Source organism: Toxotes jaculatrix, chromosome 14 (genome assembly GCF_017976425.1).
Source record: "Toxotes jaculatrix isolate fToxJac2 chromosome 14, fToxJac2.pri, whole genome shotgun sequence".
Lineage (NCBI taxonomy): Eukaryota > Metazoa > Chordata > Actinopteri > Toxotidae > Toxotes > Toxotes jaculatrix.
In genome coordinates this window covers 9,820,756-9,841,420 of record NC_054407.1, presented here as the reverse complement: position 1 = coordinate 9,841,420, position 20,665 = coordinate 9,820,756, and the positions used below count along the sequence as shown (strand labels likewise).

The window sequence follows — 20,665 nt, the reverse complement described above, 5'->3', positions numbered from 1 at the left end:
CAAATTAAAAAATTGAAAATGACTAATGCATTTTACTATTTCACTAAAAACGCAACAAAAAGTAGGAAGACTAGATTATTTGTTCTGATTGTTACACAAGGACTATAGCAGGAAGCATAAATCCTAAAGCTACATGCAGGATACAGCCAGATTAGTATTATCGGATTATCTTTCCTAATTGTTTTTAATAAATAAATTTCCTTGCCTATCCTCATAGCACCTAATTCAATTTCCAAATAACTCCATATGACTACTGTTCTATAGTCCAATATTTATTATCTAGCCAAAATTAAATGTTAAACAGATGACCAAAAGAAAACCGCTCTCTCCATTCATTAATTAAATACGAAACTAGATATTTCGGTTAACTAAGTTAACGTTTACACTCATTCCAAAAAACAAACAAACAAAAAACTTAGATTTTATTTTTCCCTGATGAGCCACCAGATCCGCTCTCTGATTGGCTGAGCGTGTCCCATGCGTGTTGTGGTAAACAAAATCCAAGGTGCGTGTGCATGCGTAGAAGTGGTAATGGAGGATAGTGATGTACTCACAGGGGGCTTAGTTAGCAAACTGTATTCCTTCAGTTCTGTTCGCAGCTGCCGTTTCTTTTGATTACGTGTTATTTACAACGCGGGGTACTACTTCTGAATCAATCGAGAAGAGGTGGTAAGTTTGCATGTCGAGTTATCTTATGGTCGTTTCAGGATGTTAGCTTCTTAAATCACAATGCTAATCTGATGGCTAAAGTAGCCGGAACTGCTCTACAGCTAATGTCGATGATAGCGGTCGGATTGTGTCTATTTTCTGGGCCAGACATTATTGACTTGGCGAATGATAGTTTCACTATTTTTATTACCTGTCAAACTCATCACTTGTTGAACGGCGCTTTTAGGAGTAAGTTAGCCGGAATTTTATAACTTACTAAGACTTAGAACGAGAACGTTGATGCTATGTTTATTCAAGTTTGCTAACAGTATACTGTTAGAATGCACAGGGAAGGATGCAACCTAGCAATGGAGGAAACTGTAATGCAGGAAATAGTCCCATCCCACCATGGTATTGACGTTAACTAGCTAGCTAACGCTGACTTGTGATGTTTTTTTTCTTTAGAGATGCTACGAGAACACGATGGCAGGTTCACCCTTGGTAGTAATTTGCACGTTAATTTGCAATGTCATGCTTGAGACCATACATAAATGGGACTTGAATAGCGATGCTATGCTATATATGCTAACAGATTAGCTAACGCTATGCTATGTGCCACTGCATATTCGCTACCCGAATTAGCTCGTATTTCTTTTGCAAGTTAGCAAATGAGCTAATGTTAGCTGTCTGGACTTCTACAGTCGGGCCGAATTAAAGAGACGCGGGCTTAACCAATCAGGGAGAGTTAAAGCTTTTCCCGTCCCTGTCCCGCTCAGCCTGTCCCCTCAGTGTGGGAACGTATACAGACGCGAAACATAAAACAGTGACATATCATTGGACGTATTTAAATAACGCTGTCCAGAACCAGCGCTATGAAGAATATTTTCTTCTGTATCTCATGTGCAGTGCCAGAAATGTACAGCAATGAGCCTGAGCCCACTGTTAGATGTACTTGGTACTCTTCACTCATCACCCAGCAGCCACTTTGGGAAATCATGAAAAATAATGTGCCGAAATGTACAGTGTAATTTTACCATGGCTACAACATACTATTCAGATTGTTTTAACTGTAGATGTTTTATTGTAATTATTTAATAAATCTACAGAGATGCAAGCAAAAATATAAGATCCAGTTTAAGGTGCCTTACTGAGTACAAAATGAATGATGGAGTAGTTTGTTTAAAACCATACTATATCAGAACATCGCATGATAAAATCACTTTATCCCCATTTACAATGTGCAGGCACAGCCACTGAGCTTTGGGATGGCGTCAGACGGAGTTTCCCAAAACCATGGTTCCAAGGGTATCATGACTTTTTACCCCACTGCTGAGGAATTCAAGAACTTCAGCCGCTACATTGCGTATATAGAGTCCCAGGGAGCGCATAGAGCAGGCCTGGCTAAAGTAAGTACTGAGACAGTGCATGTGTTCACACACAGGCCACACTCACAGCCACTGTGGTGTTTATGGAATTGTTTTTATTAGCAGCAAAAAAAAAATGGTGAGCAAATATAAAATTAAAAACTAATAATAACAATTTTATGAAGGCTATCGACAGTTATGATTTTATGTCAGTTATTATTAAACAAACATTAAGTAATCTGTTTTGTAAATTGCATTACATTGCGAAAATGCCTGTAGCAGCTTGCCAGGAAAAATAAACATTATATACCTCCAAAGCTTTGCTTGTGATCTAAATAAGAAATCATGTTAGGAAAACAGAGGAACTCACTGTTCACTTTCCTCCTCCAAGATTGTCCCACCAAAGGAATGGAAGCCGAGAGGATCTTATGATGATATAGACGATTTGGTGATACCTGCACCCATCCAGCAGGTAGTGACAGGCCAGTCGGGCCTTTTCACACAGTACAACATACAGAAGAAGTCCATGACCGTCCGAGAGTTCCGCAAGACTGCCAACAGTGACAAGTGAGAAGTGCAGAAATGAAAGAAATGCCTTTTCTTTATTTATTTCTTAAGTTATTAGAAAATCTGTTTCATCTTCAGTTGTATACTATCAACTGCTTTTTAATCTTCTGACACTGAAAGTTAATTTAATGCCTCTTCTAGGTTCTGTAGTCCACATTATGATGACTTTGAGGAGCTGGAGAGGAAGTACTGGAAGAATGTGACATTCAACCCTCCCATATATGGAGCAGATGTGAATGGAACCCTGTATGACCCTGTGAGTTGATATTTCTTGCATGTTGTTGCTGCCTTGAATATTGATCAATAGTGATGGGTTTTCTGTGTGCTGGTTACGTACCTGTTGACCCTGTACACACAGGATCCTGATAACATTACCCATCACTGTATCACTGTCCATGTGTTGATCATCTATTATTTGCTGTTCTACAGGAAGTCAAAGAGTGGAACATTTGCCATCTGGGCACCATTTTGGATACTGTTGAACGGGACAGTGGCATCACTATTGAGGGTGTTAATACACCCTACTTGTATTTTGGTATGTGGAAGACCACCTTTGCATGGCACACTGAGGACATGGACCTCTACAGTATCAACTACTTGCACTTCGGAGAGCCCAAGTCATGGTAAAGACATAGATTGTTCTTTTCTTAATCAGATACAAAAATAAAACGTTTAATTCTTAACACATTCATAGTTATAATAGTAATTTAAAAACGGTATGAATTTGGTTCCTACTACTTGAAACCTGTGGTATTGTGGTGAAGGATGTGTGCTGTTAGATCTATATAAAACCTTCTGTGCCATGTGGGAACGGGTGTCACTTACATAAGTAAAGACAATTTCACAACCAAAAGGCAGATGTCCTATGTCATATCAGTGGCACTACATTATTTATAAAGCATTCTTATCTCAGACTGCTTAGGTTTAAAAAAAATACTGGATATGGCTACACAATTTTAAGAGTGGGAACACAAATGTGTCCTGAGCCACACTGACATCCTCCGTGTATGCGGATGTATGTACTTATTCATGAATTAACTTTGCAAATGGTTGCAAGTATTTAAAATAAGTAAGTAATGAAATCATCATCTAATTGTGTTCATTGCAGTCCCTTGCTGGTTAAAAACAGCATTTGGTCTTTCTGAATGGAAGTGATGTACATGTCTATTTTCACATGAGATCTGATCACAAGTGGTCACTCGTGATGCGCGTGGAGATGCATTTTAAACACAAGTGTGAAGTGACGTGATTAGAGCTGTCTACTTGTGATCAGATCACCCCGAGACACATGTTAATTCCAAGTCTGAACAGGTTGTAAAATCTTGTAGGTCTAAAGGAAAATGTACATCAGTTGAGCAGATGGATAAACACAATGCACAATGTTGCTTTACTGTTAATGAGAAAACTCATTTGACTGTGTACAGGTACTGTGTTCCTCCAGAGCATGGGAAAAGATTGGAGCGTCTGGCTAAAGGTAGGAGAGCAGAGGAATATTTTCTGTAGGTGTTTACAGTATAAAACTATTAACAACCTCTAAGTTATCTATGTCAATTTAAAATATTTCTGCGCTTTCTTCTCCCAGGGTTCTTTCCTGGCAGTGCCCAAAATTGTGAGGCCTTTTTGAGGCACAAGATGACTCTCATCTCTCCCTCTATCTTGAAAAAATATGGCATTCCATTTGAAAAAGTAAGGGACAAGTATCTGTTTTATTTGCATTTCAAACAGGGGATCTGTTTTTTCTTATAACCATTACACAAACCAAATGTGTAAACAGCTAGTACTAATTATTTTCTTATTTCTTCCTAAGATTACTCAGGAGGCTGGTGAGTTCATGGTAACTTTCCCCTATGCCTATCATGCTGGTTTCAACCACGGCTTCAACTGTGCCGAGTCCACCAACTTTGCCACAGAGAGATGGATTGAGTACGGCAAGCAGGCAGTTTTGGTGAGGGCCTGTAGAACGACACCATAATAAAACCAAACTTTCACTCAATTTAAATCAGATTTGTTTGTTTGCCAACAAGAGAGGAAACGTATCTATTTTTATGATCAACTTAATATAATTTGATTCACAACCTGTTTTTGCCTTTATCTCCTTTAGTGTTCCTGCCGTAAGGACATGGTGAAGATTTCCATGGACGTATTTGTGAAGAAATTCCAGCCGGATCGCTACGAACAGTGGCTCACAGGGCGAGACGCGGTACCCATCGACCACTCACGGCCCACCCCCGAGGCCAGGGAGTTCCTGGGGGACTCTTTCAATGACATCACCAGCAACAGTAACAGCAGCTCTGTGGAGAGCTGTGGGGAGGACGGAGAGCGGAAGAGGTGGGTCATTTACTGCAGAAAAGAGAGAGAGAGAGTCCTACTTTACAAGAGTTCTTTAGTCATGGTTTAGTACATGTAGTACGTGCTTAGGGAGATATAGAACTCTTGGTTATTTAGCGCTTCCTGTTGGGAATACCTGTGGTAGCCTTGGTCCTGTGACATCTGTTCGCCTTTGCTGCTCTGTTGTCTTGCTACAGCGTAATTGATTTGGCTTAACCAACAACTACACCAGAGCAGTTGAAAGAATATAACTAGACCTGTGATAGATTTAGATCAGTTGTTAACAAAAATTGCCCTATCCTTTACATGTATAACATTACTAACATTTAGGAGATGCTCTTTTTCTACCACACTTCAGAGTATTATATCAGTATTCATAAGTAAGTCAAAACCATGAGCTCAAGTTAAGGTCAACATTTGACAGCAGTTTATATCTCCTGTGAATAGTTACCCATAAGTACTACAACATAGGCATGGTTTGTAGGCGGTGTGTCAGCTGTCATACAGAAGGGGGCGAATCAGTATAGTTTAAATTCGGGGACAACGGCGCACATTTTCAGTCTCTTTAGAAAGGCATGTCTAGTGTTGCAAGTAGTTGTGCAACAAATGAAAAATGAGAAGTTCAATCCCAGTGTACTGGTCAGTGTCAATGCATTGGCCAATGCAGTGGTCTACTAAAGCCTGCCCTGCTGATCTAATCTAATCTAATCTGGCAGATCAGAGTGTTTCAAATCTCATTTTTGATTTGACAAAAATGGCAGTGCAGATCATCCCAGATTGACTAATGCAAAGCAGATAGTTTTGACAATTAACTTAATTAGATAAATCGTAAGCATTCTGTTTTTGACAACCGTGGTATACATTTTGACCGATTTGTCATTTCTGAGGACGGAACTTCTCTGATGTCAAATGTCAGTGTCTCGGAGCTTTATGTAGAGCAAACATTGGTGAAGTCCAGTTTCACTTTGCTTAAACTCCAGCAGATGGCAGTCACAAGTGCCTGTGTGCCTTATGCTTGATAACGAAAGCATTTCTCAGCCCTTCGCACAAGATGTCTTCGGGGCTTCCCTGATTCTAGGTGTAGGTTGAGCATTTTTTAAACAGAACGTGCCCTCGTTAATTTAAACGGAAGTAATGTGAAAATAAAAAGGATGTGACTAAGGTCGACTGTTCTTAACTGTTTCCAACCCCTCTTCCCCATGTCTTCATTTGTCTTCATTGAATCCTCAGTAGTACACAGAGGATAGAGACCAAAAGACATAGGGTTTGTTTGGAGGTGCCTGAGGAGGTTGTTCCCAAGGATGAAGATGAAGAGGACGAGGAGCAGTATGGGAAGCGTCCCAGGCTAAGCCTTATACCTCCACGTATGATGCCACAAGATGGCAAGAAAAATAAAGGTATTATCACCTGCGCATCATCTTACTGGTTTTCTATACAGTATTAACATAATATTAAGGTTGTGCCCGAAGTCACGCACTATTTACAATACAGCACTCTACATTTACTGTTTGTCATTTTATCTGAGTGTCTGAAATCTTAGTGTGTAAACGTATCCACAACATAATGCCCTCAAGTTTCTGACCTAGCTTTGTTTTGGGGTGGATGACAATTAAGTGGAATGAAAGTTCATTTTTCTCCCTCACTTCCTAAACGGACTTCTGATTTTAATTTACAGGCCCACCAAAACTGGTTGTCACGCCGACCAAGCTCACTTTAATGGATCCGTTTCACAGGGGTTTGACCCAAAGTAACAGCGATGGAGGCCGTCCCCCTCATTATACAAAGACTCGTGCACCTGCTATCTCTTCTCAGTCCCAGGCCAGGAATGGGCATCTGTCGGTTTCAGTGGCTCCAACATGGACAGAAGCCACAGCTCAGCCTGCACGTAAAATGGGGGTAGCCAGTCTGCTCTTCCACAGGACTTTGAGTCCAAAAGACACTCTTCAGGTGCACAGCTACACTCTGGAAAAGCAGCAGCAACCTCACACACAACTCCAGGTGCACAGCTATGCCAGAGAGCATCAGCCACGTCACCTCCAGCACAAAACCTATACACCGTCTCACACACAAGTTCAGTCCTCATCTCAGGCCCCAAGCTGTGAACGAGCAGAGCCACAGCCAGAATCTAAAATCATTCTCACCAAAGCACCACGGAATGAATCAGAAGCACAGAGTCCTGTGGAGGAGACCCAAGAGGAGGAAAAACCCAAAGTGTCAACGTCCATTGAAGCTCAGGCTGAAGTAGAGAAGCCTGAAGTTGAGCCCATCAGCAAGTCTGCTTCCTTCCAGACTCAACCACAGCCTAAAGAAATGAATAAATTGGAGACAGACGCCCCCAAGAATAACAAGCGAAAGGTCAGTGCCGTTACTTTTTTCTGACTGAATTTTCCAACACTCACATCAAAGACTCACCCTTAGAATGCGCATGCATTGTCATTTCAGTAAAGCTTAACCTGCTGTCAGCCATCTCTTTGCTTTGTAGTTCAGATGTGTACGCAGGTAGTAAGGAAAATAAGCATCAACAAGACTTTTGGAGGCTCTGTACTGGTGCATTTTCCCTGCATGATGTTGGCATACTAATCTCTTCGGGCACAGCATCATTACTAATTATGATGTAAAGATACATAATACAAAATAAAAAATATACCATGAACTTTCAATGTTATTCATGCTGTTTAAACTGCAGAGTAACCAATGCCCCCTTGCGGATAGTGGTATTATCATCTTGAAAGACACCATTCCTGTCATGAAACCACATCACAGTGAGATGAAGGTGATCGCTCTGAATCATCACGTAAGTAGCTACTCGCTGTGCTCAGTTTATCAAAGGGATGACTGGACCTCATGTTTACCAGGAGATGTATGCATACCAGTACAGAGCTCCCAACATACCTCAAAATAGGGAGACGTCATGGCAGCAGATGTTGAGTTCATTGCTTCAGACACAGTGTGATTTTTGTTTAGAATTTTCTGTCTTGCTTTACGCTTGATGCTCCAGCAGGTAACAGAAGAGCAGTCTTACTGCAAGTCAGTGGTGAAGAAGCAACAGCAGCAGGAACAGCAGCAGGAACAGCAGCAGCAGCAGGAGGAACAGCAGCAGCAGCAGGAGGAACAGCAGCAGCAGGAAGAGCTTCGTAAGCTGCCTCGCCACCACCCTCTAATCAGAGAAGCGCACAGTGATGATGGTAAACACAACATTAGTAGTTTAGCATTTGTAGTTCATTTACATAATGTAATAGTACCATTTTGAGCACTAGTTTAGTAAGCACTGTGAATTTCAAAATGACAGCCCATTTTGTTGTATTTCCAGTACTTAACAAAGGTTTGTCCTCTCGTATGTAGATGTGCATGTAGAAGCGGAGGTTGAACAAGAGGAGAAAGAGGAGTGGGCAAAGCCGCTAACCCAGCTGTGGCAGTGCCGACCACATAACCCTCAGGCAGAGAGGGAGTACAACAGGCGCATGGGTCAGCAGGCCCCTTACTGCTCCATCTGCCTGATCTTCCACACCTACCATCAAGTGAGAACTATAAGCATTTTAATGCGTTTATGAAGGTAGATGTGTTGTTTAATTGTCTTATTACCACCCCATAAACACATAATTTGGCCCTACTAGCAGATATGTCTTGAAGCATCAAGAGAAACCATCCATATAAAAGATGTATAAAATAATGTGTTAACGAGCTTCTGGACCTTTTCTTTCCTCCTCAAGTCCGAGTCCAGTAGTGGGAGTTCCAGTATGATGTTGGTGAACCGTCCAGGGGGCCACCAGTGGTCCAAACCACTCATCCCAGAAATGTGTTTCAACACCCAAACCAGCAAGACGAATGATAGCGGGGAAGGACAGCTGTCTAACCCTCATGTAGCAGAGGACGGGACCAGCCGGCTCGTCAGCTGTGCTCAGTGCTGCGTCCGTGTACACGCCAGTAAGCCCCCTTCTATGTAACTGACCAGTGTATCATAAAGGATGCATTGACTGGAGCACTTGGGTGATTGTAAAATGAAATTATATCTTACATATCGTATATACGGATCCTTTGTTTATTCTTTGGAAACCACCACTCAACGGTTATTCTTAAAACCACTGTTACACCGTCATATCAAAAACGGCCATCACTAAAGGTCATAAATGCTTCATGGAAGAATACACAAACACTCCAGTGGAACATTAAATTACTCAGCCAGCAGCACTAAGAGCTCTTACACACACAGCTTTTCTGAAATGAATTGTTTTGTTGAACAAACTGCTAGTAGTTAAGTCAAAGTTGATTTTTACTTGCAATATTTTTTTTATTTTAATTATCTTAAATGTCTATTAAAAATATTTTCTTTTCACGTTGTCGTTTTTGTGACCTGGTCGTTTAATAGTCCAGTCACTTCTGTTCCATTCTTTTAAATCAGAACTTATTTCCAAGGAGTACACAAATACTCACACTGAATAACCAGTCCGGCACGATGCTGTCTCATTCAAAGTTCCCTTTTTATTTTACGTGGGCATGAATGATGCAAAAATATTTATAGATCAAATTTGTTTTCTCATCAAATAACTGTAGATTTGGGGAATAAAACCATAGTGCAGTCCAATGCTTTTAAATAATCATCCAAACAATGCTGGTAACCAGGCTGTGAAATGAAGCATCAGAGAATTGAATGTGTGACATGGTTTTTTTTTTTTTTTGCTCCTGTTCAGGTTGCTATGGTTTGTCTGGTGATGAAGCAGAGCGGGACGATTGGCTGTGCACCCGCTGTGAGGCTGATGCCATCACTGAGGTCAGTTAATTGGGCTACGATACCTGTACACCGTACAGTAGTCCCAGTACCAGGTCACTTAATATTATGGATCATTTGGTGACTGCTCAGTAATGTCAGGAAGTCCAGCATTACATATTATGATCAAGTATAAGTAGCAGAAAATTGGTTAGAAAAACCTAAGAGAAATGGGAGTACTGCACCAGTGATTTTATTTTGTTTTCTGTAAAAAAAAAAAAATAATAATAAAAAAAAAATCTCGATTCTGACACTGAATGCACTCTCCTGCAGGTGTTTGTTTTGTTTATTAAACATAGTTAAATAAAGCTTTATCTTGGTACAGCCTGCAATGAAAACCACATGATGGCACTTGGTGTGACACAGAGGCTTTCATATTGAACGAACACCTGTCTTCACCGCTCACTTCCTCAAATAACCGACTCCAGTTGTTTGACAGTTGCTGTGACCATTATGTAATAACATAAGATCAACTTAAATGAACCCATGCAGGGGATCTCATAGTTTTTAAAATGTAAGTACTGCTGCAGCCAAAATCATGATGCTTTCTTAGTTTATCTGCAGCTCTGTATTCCCTTTTTTTAAGTACCAAACAACAATGGGCTTCCATGTGCACACTGTTATGATGCTGGTCCTCATTTTACCTAAAAGCACAATGTAAACTGTCATGCCACTACACCAGCACCACAAAGTTCCCTTGTTTACAGCCGTAACATGGCTCTCTTCCTTTGTTCAGAGGCCGTGAGAGTTCCATTCCTTTGTGTGTTATTGTTCAGTGGAATTTGTTTTTCTCAGCTTTGTTTGTAATATTTATCTTTAAATTTCCTTTGCTTCCATCGTTCCTGTCTGCTCAGAACAGTGCATGGGACATTCTGGGAATGTTGCCCAGTATTGACACAACCACGTGACCACCAGTGGGCAATGCTCCACTGTATAATTCATTGTGATACCTCAAAGGACTTTGATTTCATATGGTTTCTGTTTTCAGTAGAGCTGAAAGGTGATAAATGTATGTTTAGAATATTTTTCATCTGGCTCCTTTATAGATTTATTAGATCATCTAATGCCACAGGTTTTCTCAAAGGAGCTTCAGCAATGTATATTATTGATGTGGCTAAGAATTACTTTGGTGCTCAACATGTTTTTTTTCCTGTCATAATCTTCTCAACTGACTTTCTTTTAAGGCGTATGTGATATTTTGTATATGTTCCTGTAGTTTTTTTCTAGTGGAGAAAAGCATGTCGGACTGGAACTGTTGTGACAGGTTTCAACGCTGATGCTAGACAAAAGGCAGCACATTTGAAGTGAGGTGGACTTGAAAAATGTTATGGATCTGGTGCCAATGACCGTTTTTCTTGTTGTTGGGTTTGTTTGGTTTGTTTGTTTTTTTTTTTTCTCAAATCCAGACCTGCACTGTTTTGCTTACCTCCCTGCCATTCTTCCTCTCACCGAACCTGTTGGCTGCAGTGTGTTTGCAGCTGCCTTTCTATGGTTCACTGTCTCTCTGCTTTTAGAGCAGGTGTGAACAAAATGCAGCGAGGCATTCCTGGCATACTGGTTGTGCAGTGGGTTACAAAAAAGCAAAGAACTGAGCTTTATATTGAGCTGACATGTATCCGTCTGATCCAGCACGTATATCAGAACATCGTATATGCAAACATCCAGACTTAGATGTCAGCTGATACTTTGCAAAGTAACAGGCATTGTTGTGTGTTTCTTCTTGTAGGACTGCTGCCTATGTTCGCTGAGAGGTGGTGCTCTGCAGAGAGCCAACAATGACAAGTAAGTAATACAGACTTCTTTTATTTAATTTTGGGTACTTGTGCATCATGAGCTATATATATATATATATCCTCTTTATGATCATGGGATCTTTTAAAGAAGCTGGATGTAGAAAAACTTTTTTTTCAGCTTGAGAGGTCTTACCCAGTGTCACATTTGCAAGAAAATATGATGCTGCTCCTTTAATTAGATTGTCTTCATGGTCACAGTCATAAACTTCTGAAAGTAATGGCAAGAGAAAAAATATTTGGCATGGATTTATGATGTTTACAAAACAGCCTGGGTATCGAATGTCTGTCTGTTGGGTACACAGCAGATTGCTTTCTGTGACCACCGTTCAGTCTCCTTTGACCGCATTAAGTCTGCCTGCTTCTTCAGTCTGTTACTGCTGAAAATCCATCTGGTGAATCAAGCCCCTCAATCTAAATACGCTTTTCAGATGCAAACATGCACACGCACACACGCACACACACACACAGACACACACAGACATTCATGCAGTAGATCTGTGTGTGCAGTTGTTAAACTTACAGTCGGGTCCATAAGTATTTGAACAGTGACGCAATTCTTTGTCATTTTGCCTCTGCACGCCACCACAGCGGATGTGAAATGCAACTGTCGAGATGTGACTGAAGTGTCCGAACCTTCCGCTTTAATCCAAGGGGTTTAACAAAAATATCACATTAACCGTGGTAATTGGACAAACTAACAGAATTATAAATAGAAGGGATATTTTTAATACCTGGATGAAAATCTTTGGCAGTCATTGACTGTCTGGAACCCACACACATCACCAAGCCGTCTAACCCTCACCCAGTTGCGGTTTGCTTGTTGGTCTTGCTGTTGTCATAAGTACAAAGCTTGCTCAGTTGGGTTGAGGTCAGGTGAGCGATTTGGCCTCTGAAGAATATTCCATTTCTTTACCATGGGTTGCTTTCGTAGCATGTTTTGGATCATCATCCATCTGTGTCATCAGTATCAGTTTCACAACATTTGGCTGAATGAGAGTAGGTAGTACAGCCCAGTATACCTCAGAATTCATCTGAATTCATCCTGCAAACCACAGAGGGTTTCCCACAAGGTGCAAACAGCTGCTGTTAGCAGTGGTTTGACTTTATGGTAAACCCTCTGGGGTTTGCAGTCAGGCTCATCTTTTGCGATATGCCTACTTCTTCCAATGTGTTCTTGAAGTGACATATTACTCCTCTAGGAGCTGTTTTTATGATTTATGTGGTTGAAGCTGTTGCCTTCTATGAGGCATTGTGTAATGTTTGTTTAGAAGAGCGCTCTGTGTATGAAGTATTCATATTATTTTTATTTTATTTCATATCAGTATGTTAGTACTCAATTCTATGAATAATTTGCTACAAGCTGGACTGTAGTAAACCATATATTGTTTTTTTTTTTTTTTTAACCTTTTTTCATGTGTAATACTTGAATTTATTTTTTTTTCTATTTTTTTGTGTAATTGTATTTGGGATGGGACTAATCACATGATTTTAAATCACCAGTGAAATATGACCCAGGGTCCACTTTCTGGCTTTTCCTCAAGCTTTCAACTACACCTCAATTTTTTCCAGCTTCGATATCATAGAGATACTGTAGCTATCTCACCCGTGGAAATGCCAATTCCTGGGACAACTGAGCGAACACATTGTGCTGTGAGACTGTCAGACTTGAGTGGAAAGATCAAGAACAAGATATCGAGTGGAACTTGAGTTGAATTTATACTTTGTCAAAGTACTACTCCAAGCTCAAGAATGATCTTTCACACTCAGGTTCTCACACTCTCGATTAAAGGGGATCTTTATTGTATCGGAAAGCATAAGAAGTTTTGTCACAGTTTTTTGAACACTTATGCTGACTGTTTAAAACAAAAATATCCCTTGAATATTCAATCTGTAAATATGTATTTGTTAGTTTGTAATAGGCCTGCCCTTAGTGAAGTTCACTAGAAGTGGTCAAGTCAAGTCAAGTAGGTTTTTATTGTCGTTTCAGCCATATACACAGTACATAGTGAGACGAGACAATGTTTCACCGGGAGCGATTGGTGATGCACACAACTGTTACAACACAGTATGGACAAGACAAATACGTAATAGTGCCTACATACACTATTTGAGACTACACAGATTCAAACACACAAGTGCCTATCCACAACCATACCTACATACACACTTATTTTACTTACACACACGCACACACACCCACTCACTCACACACACACACCCACACACACACACTCACCCACACACACACCCCCACACACACACCCCCCACACACTCAATCATATTTACATACATTACAACACAGTTGTAAACACAACAGGTCAGAGTTAAAGTGACCTAAACAAACACGCTAGACAGGGCATGGTTTTTTAGCAGAGCTCTGTGGCTAGTGGTATGATTGCACAGACTGTCCTAGTCAATATGAGGTAGCAGCAAGAAATTGCACGAGGCATAAGGTGCGGTGTGCTGGTTGAACTGGTACGTAAACTACAGTCCAATAGTCCTGACGTTCTTTAGCAGTCTGACCGCCTGGGGGAAGAAGCTCTTCCCCATCCTGGAGGTGCGGGCAGTGATGCTGCGGAGCCTTCTACCTGATGGTAGCAACGTGAATAGTCCGTGGGAGGGGTGGGAAGTGTCTCTGATAATGTTCTTAGCTTTCCGCTTTCCGGTCATAGTGACAGTAGTAATAGATTCTTATTGTCTGATGCCTACAATAACATGTTGTCCCAACAGTATACGTGGGGCTGCACACTTCTGTAAACACTGTAGCTACATTGATGAATACCTGCTCCAACATGTTTAAAAACCTTGCACCCTGGACATTGAACTGTTCGTCCCTTAAACAATTTAATGTTTGCCTTCACACAGGTGGGTTCATGTCCTGTGTGCCATCACCGTGCTGGAAGCTCGCTTTGTCAACATCACTGAGCGGAGCCCTATCGATCTCTCTGCCATACCACTGCCACGGTTCAAACTGGTAAGACTCATTATGGTCTGGCTGTTTTTTAATCTTATTAACCAAGGTAATTCCTCTTTGATTTGATGTCCCAGAATCTTGAATTTAAAATGTAGCACCCCTGCCTCTTTGCCCTGTTTCTCTCTTATTAAAAAGTTATTTGAAATAATATGGGGCTGGCTGTGGTTCAGGGGGTCAAGTGGTTCGATCCCTGGCTCCTCCAGTCTGCATGTCAAATTGTCCCGGGGAAAGCTAGTAAACCCCAAATTACCCTTGACAGCTGTGTGTGTGTGTGTGTGTGAGAGAGAGAGAGGGTGAATGGGTGAATGAAACATGTAGTGTAAAGCACTTTGAGTGGTCGATAAGATGAGAAAAGCACAATATAAGTACAGTCCATTTACCATAAATATTGATTGACTAACAGTAAATACCACAATGCTTTAGTGTGGTTGCAGGCAGAGTCTTTTCTAATTGTTGTTGGTTTGTATATCTCACTCTTCTCAGGATTTTTTCCTATTTTTTTTGGTGGCATTGTGATTCACCTGTAATTTCCCACTGCTAAGCACGTTTGGTCCATATACAAATCGGATTCTTGGTAAATAGTGTAATATGACGTGTATAGTTCTCACTCAGGACACACACATAGTAAAACTGGTTTGGAGACCGTTGGCTGTCCTTGCTCAGTTTCACATCTCGTTCTGGCCCCTGGATGGTTCTGAATTATAAATGTTGTTTCAACTGCTGGAGATATGAAATTCTGACGGGGGGGGGGGGGGGGGGACAAAGCCCTAATGCACAACAATAAACTGTGACTTATTATCAGCCATTGTCAAACTAAGGTTTTCATTGGAAAAAAGTGTGAAAGGCTGACAGTACATGCTGACTCTCTGTGTTGTCACGTACAAAAAGGGAAATAAGGCAGGATTTAGATCACAATACTTGACCTTGTTTCCATTGTTATAGGTCTTGATCTCAGTGGATCTGCTTCTAAATTAGTGCATATGATGTCATGAACAAATCAAAAGGAAGTAGTGTAATTTCCATAGGTTTTCCAGTTCATGTCTGGGGCTGTCTGTCCTGTGCTTATATCCTTCCCCTCATTTCCTTATGCTGTGCTTCCTTTACCGCAACCCTGCTAACTTTTCCTCTTGACGCCCTTTCTCCCTCCACGCCCGTGTCTTTGTCACTCTGGTAGAAGTGTGTGTACTGCAGGAAACGGATGAAGAGGGAAGTGACGGGCTGCTGCGTCCAGTGCTCTCACGGGCGCTGCTCCACGGCGTTTCACCCTACCTGCGCTCAGGCAGCCGGTATCCTCATGCACCCAGACGACTGGCCGTTCGTAGTCTTCATCACCTGCCACAGACACAGAACCCCCGTCATACCTGAGGTAGCAAAGTAGCTGTGTTTACATTTTGTTCACTTACATTACACATGTCCGATCTCACTGCTCAGCTCAGATTTTGTTGTGTAGCTGAAAGGGAAGCTGAAAATTCAGTACTGTGATGACTAATTCTTCCACAAGCACGTGGTTTTGAGAGCTGACATGCATGTTGTGGGGAAACAGCCACGTTTATCCTCTCTTGACCTTTTGGCCTTGCCTTTTGGGTGATCCCATGATATTTTACTTCATTGTAAAGAAACTTTTACCTTCTCCAAGGTCACATAACTCGTTTGTGATCATGCCATTCAGAAAGCATTCCTTATCTTGGTTCAAAAATGGAACAGGGTCTTTGTGCCAAGAATTTGTTCACAGCGTAGCACCGTAATAGTTGGGGAAATTGCCTCTTCAGTTCTCAAACTGCTGTAGGGATCCTTACCTCAGTTGCATGCTGCTTTGATTCACTAATTGGGAAAGACAAACATCTGTTCACTGTTGTCACAGAGTGCAGGTGAGCTTTCTGGGAAGGTATCATCTTTACTGTTGTGGTTTTGAGCTTTGTGACGACAAGTCTGGGCTTGTTTCGGTAGTTCCTCCGGCATAATACTCAAGTGTATTTTGTTCCATGAAGCAGAGAGAGCAGCATAATTTCTTGGGTGCACATTACCAAGCATTGTTTTAGCCACTACAGTAGACCAGTTCTTGCAGACATTACATCTATATATGCTGTTTATTGCACTAGAAACACTGCCTTGTCATTCATAAAACAATGTGGAGTGATAAGTCTTCAGTAGTAACACTCAGTTTCTGTTCCTTAGCGCAACAAGGCATCCATGCGGGAGTTGGCAGTGGGGCAGAAGGTGATCTGTAAATACAAAAACGGCCGTTACTACCACAGTGAGGTGGTGGAACTGACCACAGCCACCTTCTACGAGGTGGTGTTCGACGACGGGTCCTACAGCGACAACCTCTTCCCTGAGGACATCGAGGTTAATAAAACTGATTCCATTCATTTGTCTGTTGGTGCACAGTGTACTGACTGACAGAAAGCCTAAAATAAACCACGACAGCGAAAGCTTCCTGTTCAGTTTCCTTTTCAGAAACATTTCCTTATCTTAATGCACAACCTTGAGTTCACCACTCACTTTGCTGTGTTTGCAGAACCGTGACTGTGTCCGTCTCGGTCCACCCGCCGAAGGTGATGCTGTTCAAGTGCGGTGGACAGATGGGTTGATATATGGAGCCAAATTTGTAGCATCACACTCCATCCCCATGTACCTGGTAAAACTCTCCACCCCCGTTTATCCGTCTCTCTTTCATGTCTCACGAGCCCTGACATGCACATACAGTATCTAAAAATGTTGTGTTCTTCAACCTCAAAATCTGGGTGAGCCGTGTGTTTGCAAGTAAAAATGTCGGGAGATATTTAAAAAGAGATGTTTGCTTTTCGATATGTGATATGTCTTAAATTGAAGTGCTTTTATCTGGTTTGCCTTTTTATTATTTTTGTGCCCATAATGGTTTAACATCCGTGTGTGTGTGTGTGTGTGTGTACACCTACACATTTAGGTGGAGTTTGAGGATGGATCACAAATCAGTGTGAAGCGAGAAGACATCTACACTCTAGATGAGGATCTGCCCAAACGAGTCAAGTCACGAATGGTAACTCAAAATCTCCCTTTTATGCTCAGAGAAAGTGTTATGAGGTGGGAGTTTTAACATAGGATATTATATGATTCAGATCTGTAGCTCCAGCGAGCACTAATTTCTACACCTGATGTTCTGTTGTGTGGTCCTCAGTCGGTGGCGTCAGACATGCGTTTTGAGCTCTTCACACAGAACGACGTCAAACAGAACTCCAAGAGGCAACGGGTCATCAACTCTCGATACAGAGAGGACTACATCGAGCCCGTCATATACCGAGCAATCATGGAGTAACGTCCACTTCTTTCGCCTCCTTCTTTCCACCACTTCTCCTCCTCATCGACTCACCACAGAAAGGCTCCTGGTCTTCTCTGTTTCTGGCTACTGCTGATAGGAACGATCACACCATCCTCCTCTTCTTCCTCCTCCTCCTCCTCCTCCTCCTCCTCTTCTTCCACGGGCTACATATTTATAAACTACGGCTGGGACTTTAAATGACCTGTGTGCATTGATTAAATATTCCTAGACCCCCGTTTGCCATCATACTCTGTAGATGATGTTTTCTTCTTCCGTTTCATTTTGTTTTTTTTTTTTTTGTTTTTTTTTTCATTTTCCTTTTTCTCAGGAAGAAGCCATCAATTGATTATTAAATATGGAAAAGGTTGGATTATCTAACTGGGACAAGATGTTTTCTTTTTCTCTACCACCACATTTAGCAGCTAGTAAACGCAGCTTTAAACATTGGACGATGGACATTTTCTAGCAGTAATATTTCTTCTATAAATTAAATTTTGCTCTTGACTTACAGACTTGCATTATTTTCATAATAATTTATCATATTATTTTTTACAGTGCTTGGTGTTTGGGTTTTAAAGGAAGTGTGATCTTGGGTCGGTTGTTTTTCACCCATGAAGTCAAACAAAGGAAGAACCAGTCACTTTGAGCCAGACAGCTGTCGACTACCATGAAATATTTGACTCTTCAGTTAGATTAAGAAAGAACTGTGTTAAGTTATAACCCCAAAGAAACAAAAGTCATGTGTCATTGTCACTTTTTTGACGCGTCTTCAAATTGTACCGGTCACTTCATGCATTACATTATTACAGGGCTCACAAGTGTTTCCTGTCATAAAAGTGACGACGTGCGTCTACTGTGAAGATAGAAGAAAACTAGACGTGTTTTAGTGGCCCAAGCCTTACATGTGAAAGGGCCAAGTGTACTTTGGTTTTTCTAAAGCTTAAGGTTTAATATAACTATTGTAATTAATGTTATTATTACACTTTATTTATGCGAGTGCATTACATTTGAGAACAAAGCTATTTTTGTCATGTCCTTTTCACAATCTGTAGAAAAACTCAGATGTATTTATATTTATTATATTGATAGGCTTTCAGACATCCCGTTCCTATTTTTTGGCTCACTTTTCCTTTATTGAATTTGAAGGTGTGAATGATGTGGCTCAAGTCCCTCTTTAAGCAAAAGCACTTCTTGTAACCTCCTTCCACAGGACAGTTTTCTTTTTCTTAGCATTTTCTAGGCACATGAACTCCACTTAGTTTAGATTGTGTGAGTGTGTGTGTGTGTGTGTGTGTGTGTGTGTTTCTCATAAAAGCTAGGTCTAGAGATGAACATTGTAATCAGGTTATAGGTTGATCCCAAATAAACAAACCCCCAAGAGGATACATTTTCAGACTTGAGCAAGTTTTCTTTCAAGTTGAGTCCTTTGTACCTTCTTTGGAGTTGTTTTTTTTTGTGTAGAGGATTATGAAAAGATGCAGGTTTCTCAGGTGGACATGGTGTGTGCAGACATGTTTTAGCAATGCCCATTTCATCTGTGCACTCTTTGTAAACATCAACTGTTTGAGTAAAGTTTGAGCTAAGAAAAGAACCTTGTACAATTTACTTTCTCTACAACTACCAGCACTTAAAAATGAGCAGATTAAGGAAATCAGCTTCAGGCAGTATTTCTGTAAGAACCATTACGTCATCTGCATTTTTCTTTAACCTTTCTCATAGTCTTGAGTGACTGAATGTTGGATGTCTCAGCCAGAGGGGCTGCAGCTGTGTGAAAGCAGGTTGAGTCTTGTGGAGACCACTGCTGGAATATGATTAGACAAATGGCTCCTGGTTCTCCATGGAACCCTGGGTTGTAAGATTGTGTCAGATTTATCACTTCAGACTAACGGAGTGAGTAACAAAAATATGTAAGATCATTTGTGATAGTAATTTGAAAACTATCCGACACGTACTGGCATGTAACCCTCAACTTTTTGCATTCTAATATCTTTGTGGTTGTCCACTTGTGACGTTGTTGGCTGTTGTTCAACTAAACCAGTTAAAAAAAAACTGCATTCCATGAAAGCCAACCAAATATCACACTAGACAACAGACTGTTAGTCAGACTCAACTTCAAGGCCTTATCAGTCTCCAAAATGAAAACCGATCTTTAGCTTCAGTCTTGACTTTTCATCTGATCACAGCGCTGAAGCACAGAGGTCACAGGATGGAGGTTAAGATAAGTTCATCATTTTGGTTCCTTAGATGCAGGGATCTATAATCGCACTTATTACATTCTGCTTGTTCTCTTTATAAAACTCCCCTTTAAAAACTTAAAGGAGGCATTTGCCACATCTGCATGGCAAATTTCACAGACAGTTTTTAATAAAAATAAAATATAAATAAATACATTTACAATGCAAACTTTAATAAAATATGTGAAACATCATACATGTCTGAACACGTCTTCGTTGCCCAAATACCACACCCACGTTGCTGTTTCTGATGGGGGTCGGACCAGTGCATCCTGTACAGGATGTTTTGAATGATGATACTGATGATACCTGGGAGGAAAGCTAAAGGCCCCCACACTCGCACAAGAAAACTAACTTCCTCATATACTGAACTGTTGTGTTCTGTAGGGTCACTGAGATATGTCACAGAGTTTTTTTCCTCTAACACAGTTGTTTTCCCATAATTTGAATAAGAAATTTCCATGTGACCCAAACCAGAACATGCATGCTAATAAAAGCAAGTTTTATTTTGGACACCACTTTCTAAAGCAACTGTCTGGGGTGAAGATGCGCTCAGAAAAGTTTCACTTCTGCTCGAGCTGTTATCTGTCTCCTCAAAATACAAAGAGCCAATTGAATTAACTAGGTTGCCCTATAGTCACCTTTAATGGCCCTTTGATTGAACCAGTGACGCAGTATGAAGTGTTTTAATTG

At 40.9% G+C, this 20,665-nt stretch overlaps 1 protein-coding gene across 6 annotated transcripts; it reads left to right on the top strand.

Annotated features, from left to right (window-relative positions):
* Window positions 1-531: 531 nt before the first annotated feature.
* Window positions 532-20,080, top strand: LOC121192930 (lysine-specific demethylase 4A-like). Of its 6 annotated transcripts, none has more exons than XM_041054953.1 (23): window positions 532-669; window positions 1,893-2,054; window positions 2,404-2,579; window positions 2,721-2,835; window positions 3,009-3,202; window positions 4,004-4,053; window positions 4,162-4,265; window positions 4,387-4,524; window positions 4,681-4,907; window positions 6,141-6,304; window positions 6,583-7,262; window positions 7,594-7,701; window positions 7,909-8,092; window positions 8,250-8,425; window positions 8,618-8,831; window positions 9,596-9,675; window positions 11,399-11,454; window positions 14,332-14,440; window positions 15,615-15,806; window positions 16,616-16,786; window positions 16,959-17,078; window positions 17,367-17,459; window positions 17,598-20,080. In XM_041054953.1, the coding sequence occupies exons 2-23, from the start codon at window positions 1,914-1,916 to the stop codon at window positions 17,733-17,735; spliced, it is 3,630 nt and encodes a 1,209-aa protein (XP_040910887.1). In that variant the 5' UTR covers window positions 532-669; window positions 1,893-1,913; the 3' UTR covers window positions 17,736-20,080. The 6 variants fall into 6 exon arrangements, with proteins under 6 accessions (XP_040910887.1, XP_040910886.1, XP_040910885.1 ...); XM_041054952.1 differs by having other exon boundaries at window positions 7,906-8,092; XM_041054951.1 differs by having other exon boundaries at window positions 6,138-6,304.
* Window positions 20,081-20,665: the final 585 nt, after the last annotated feature.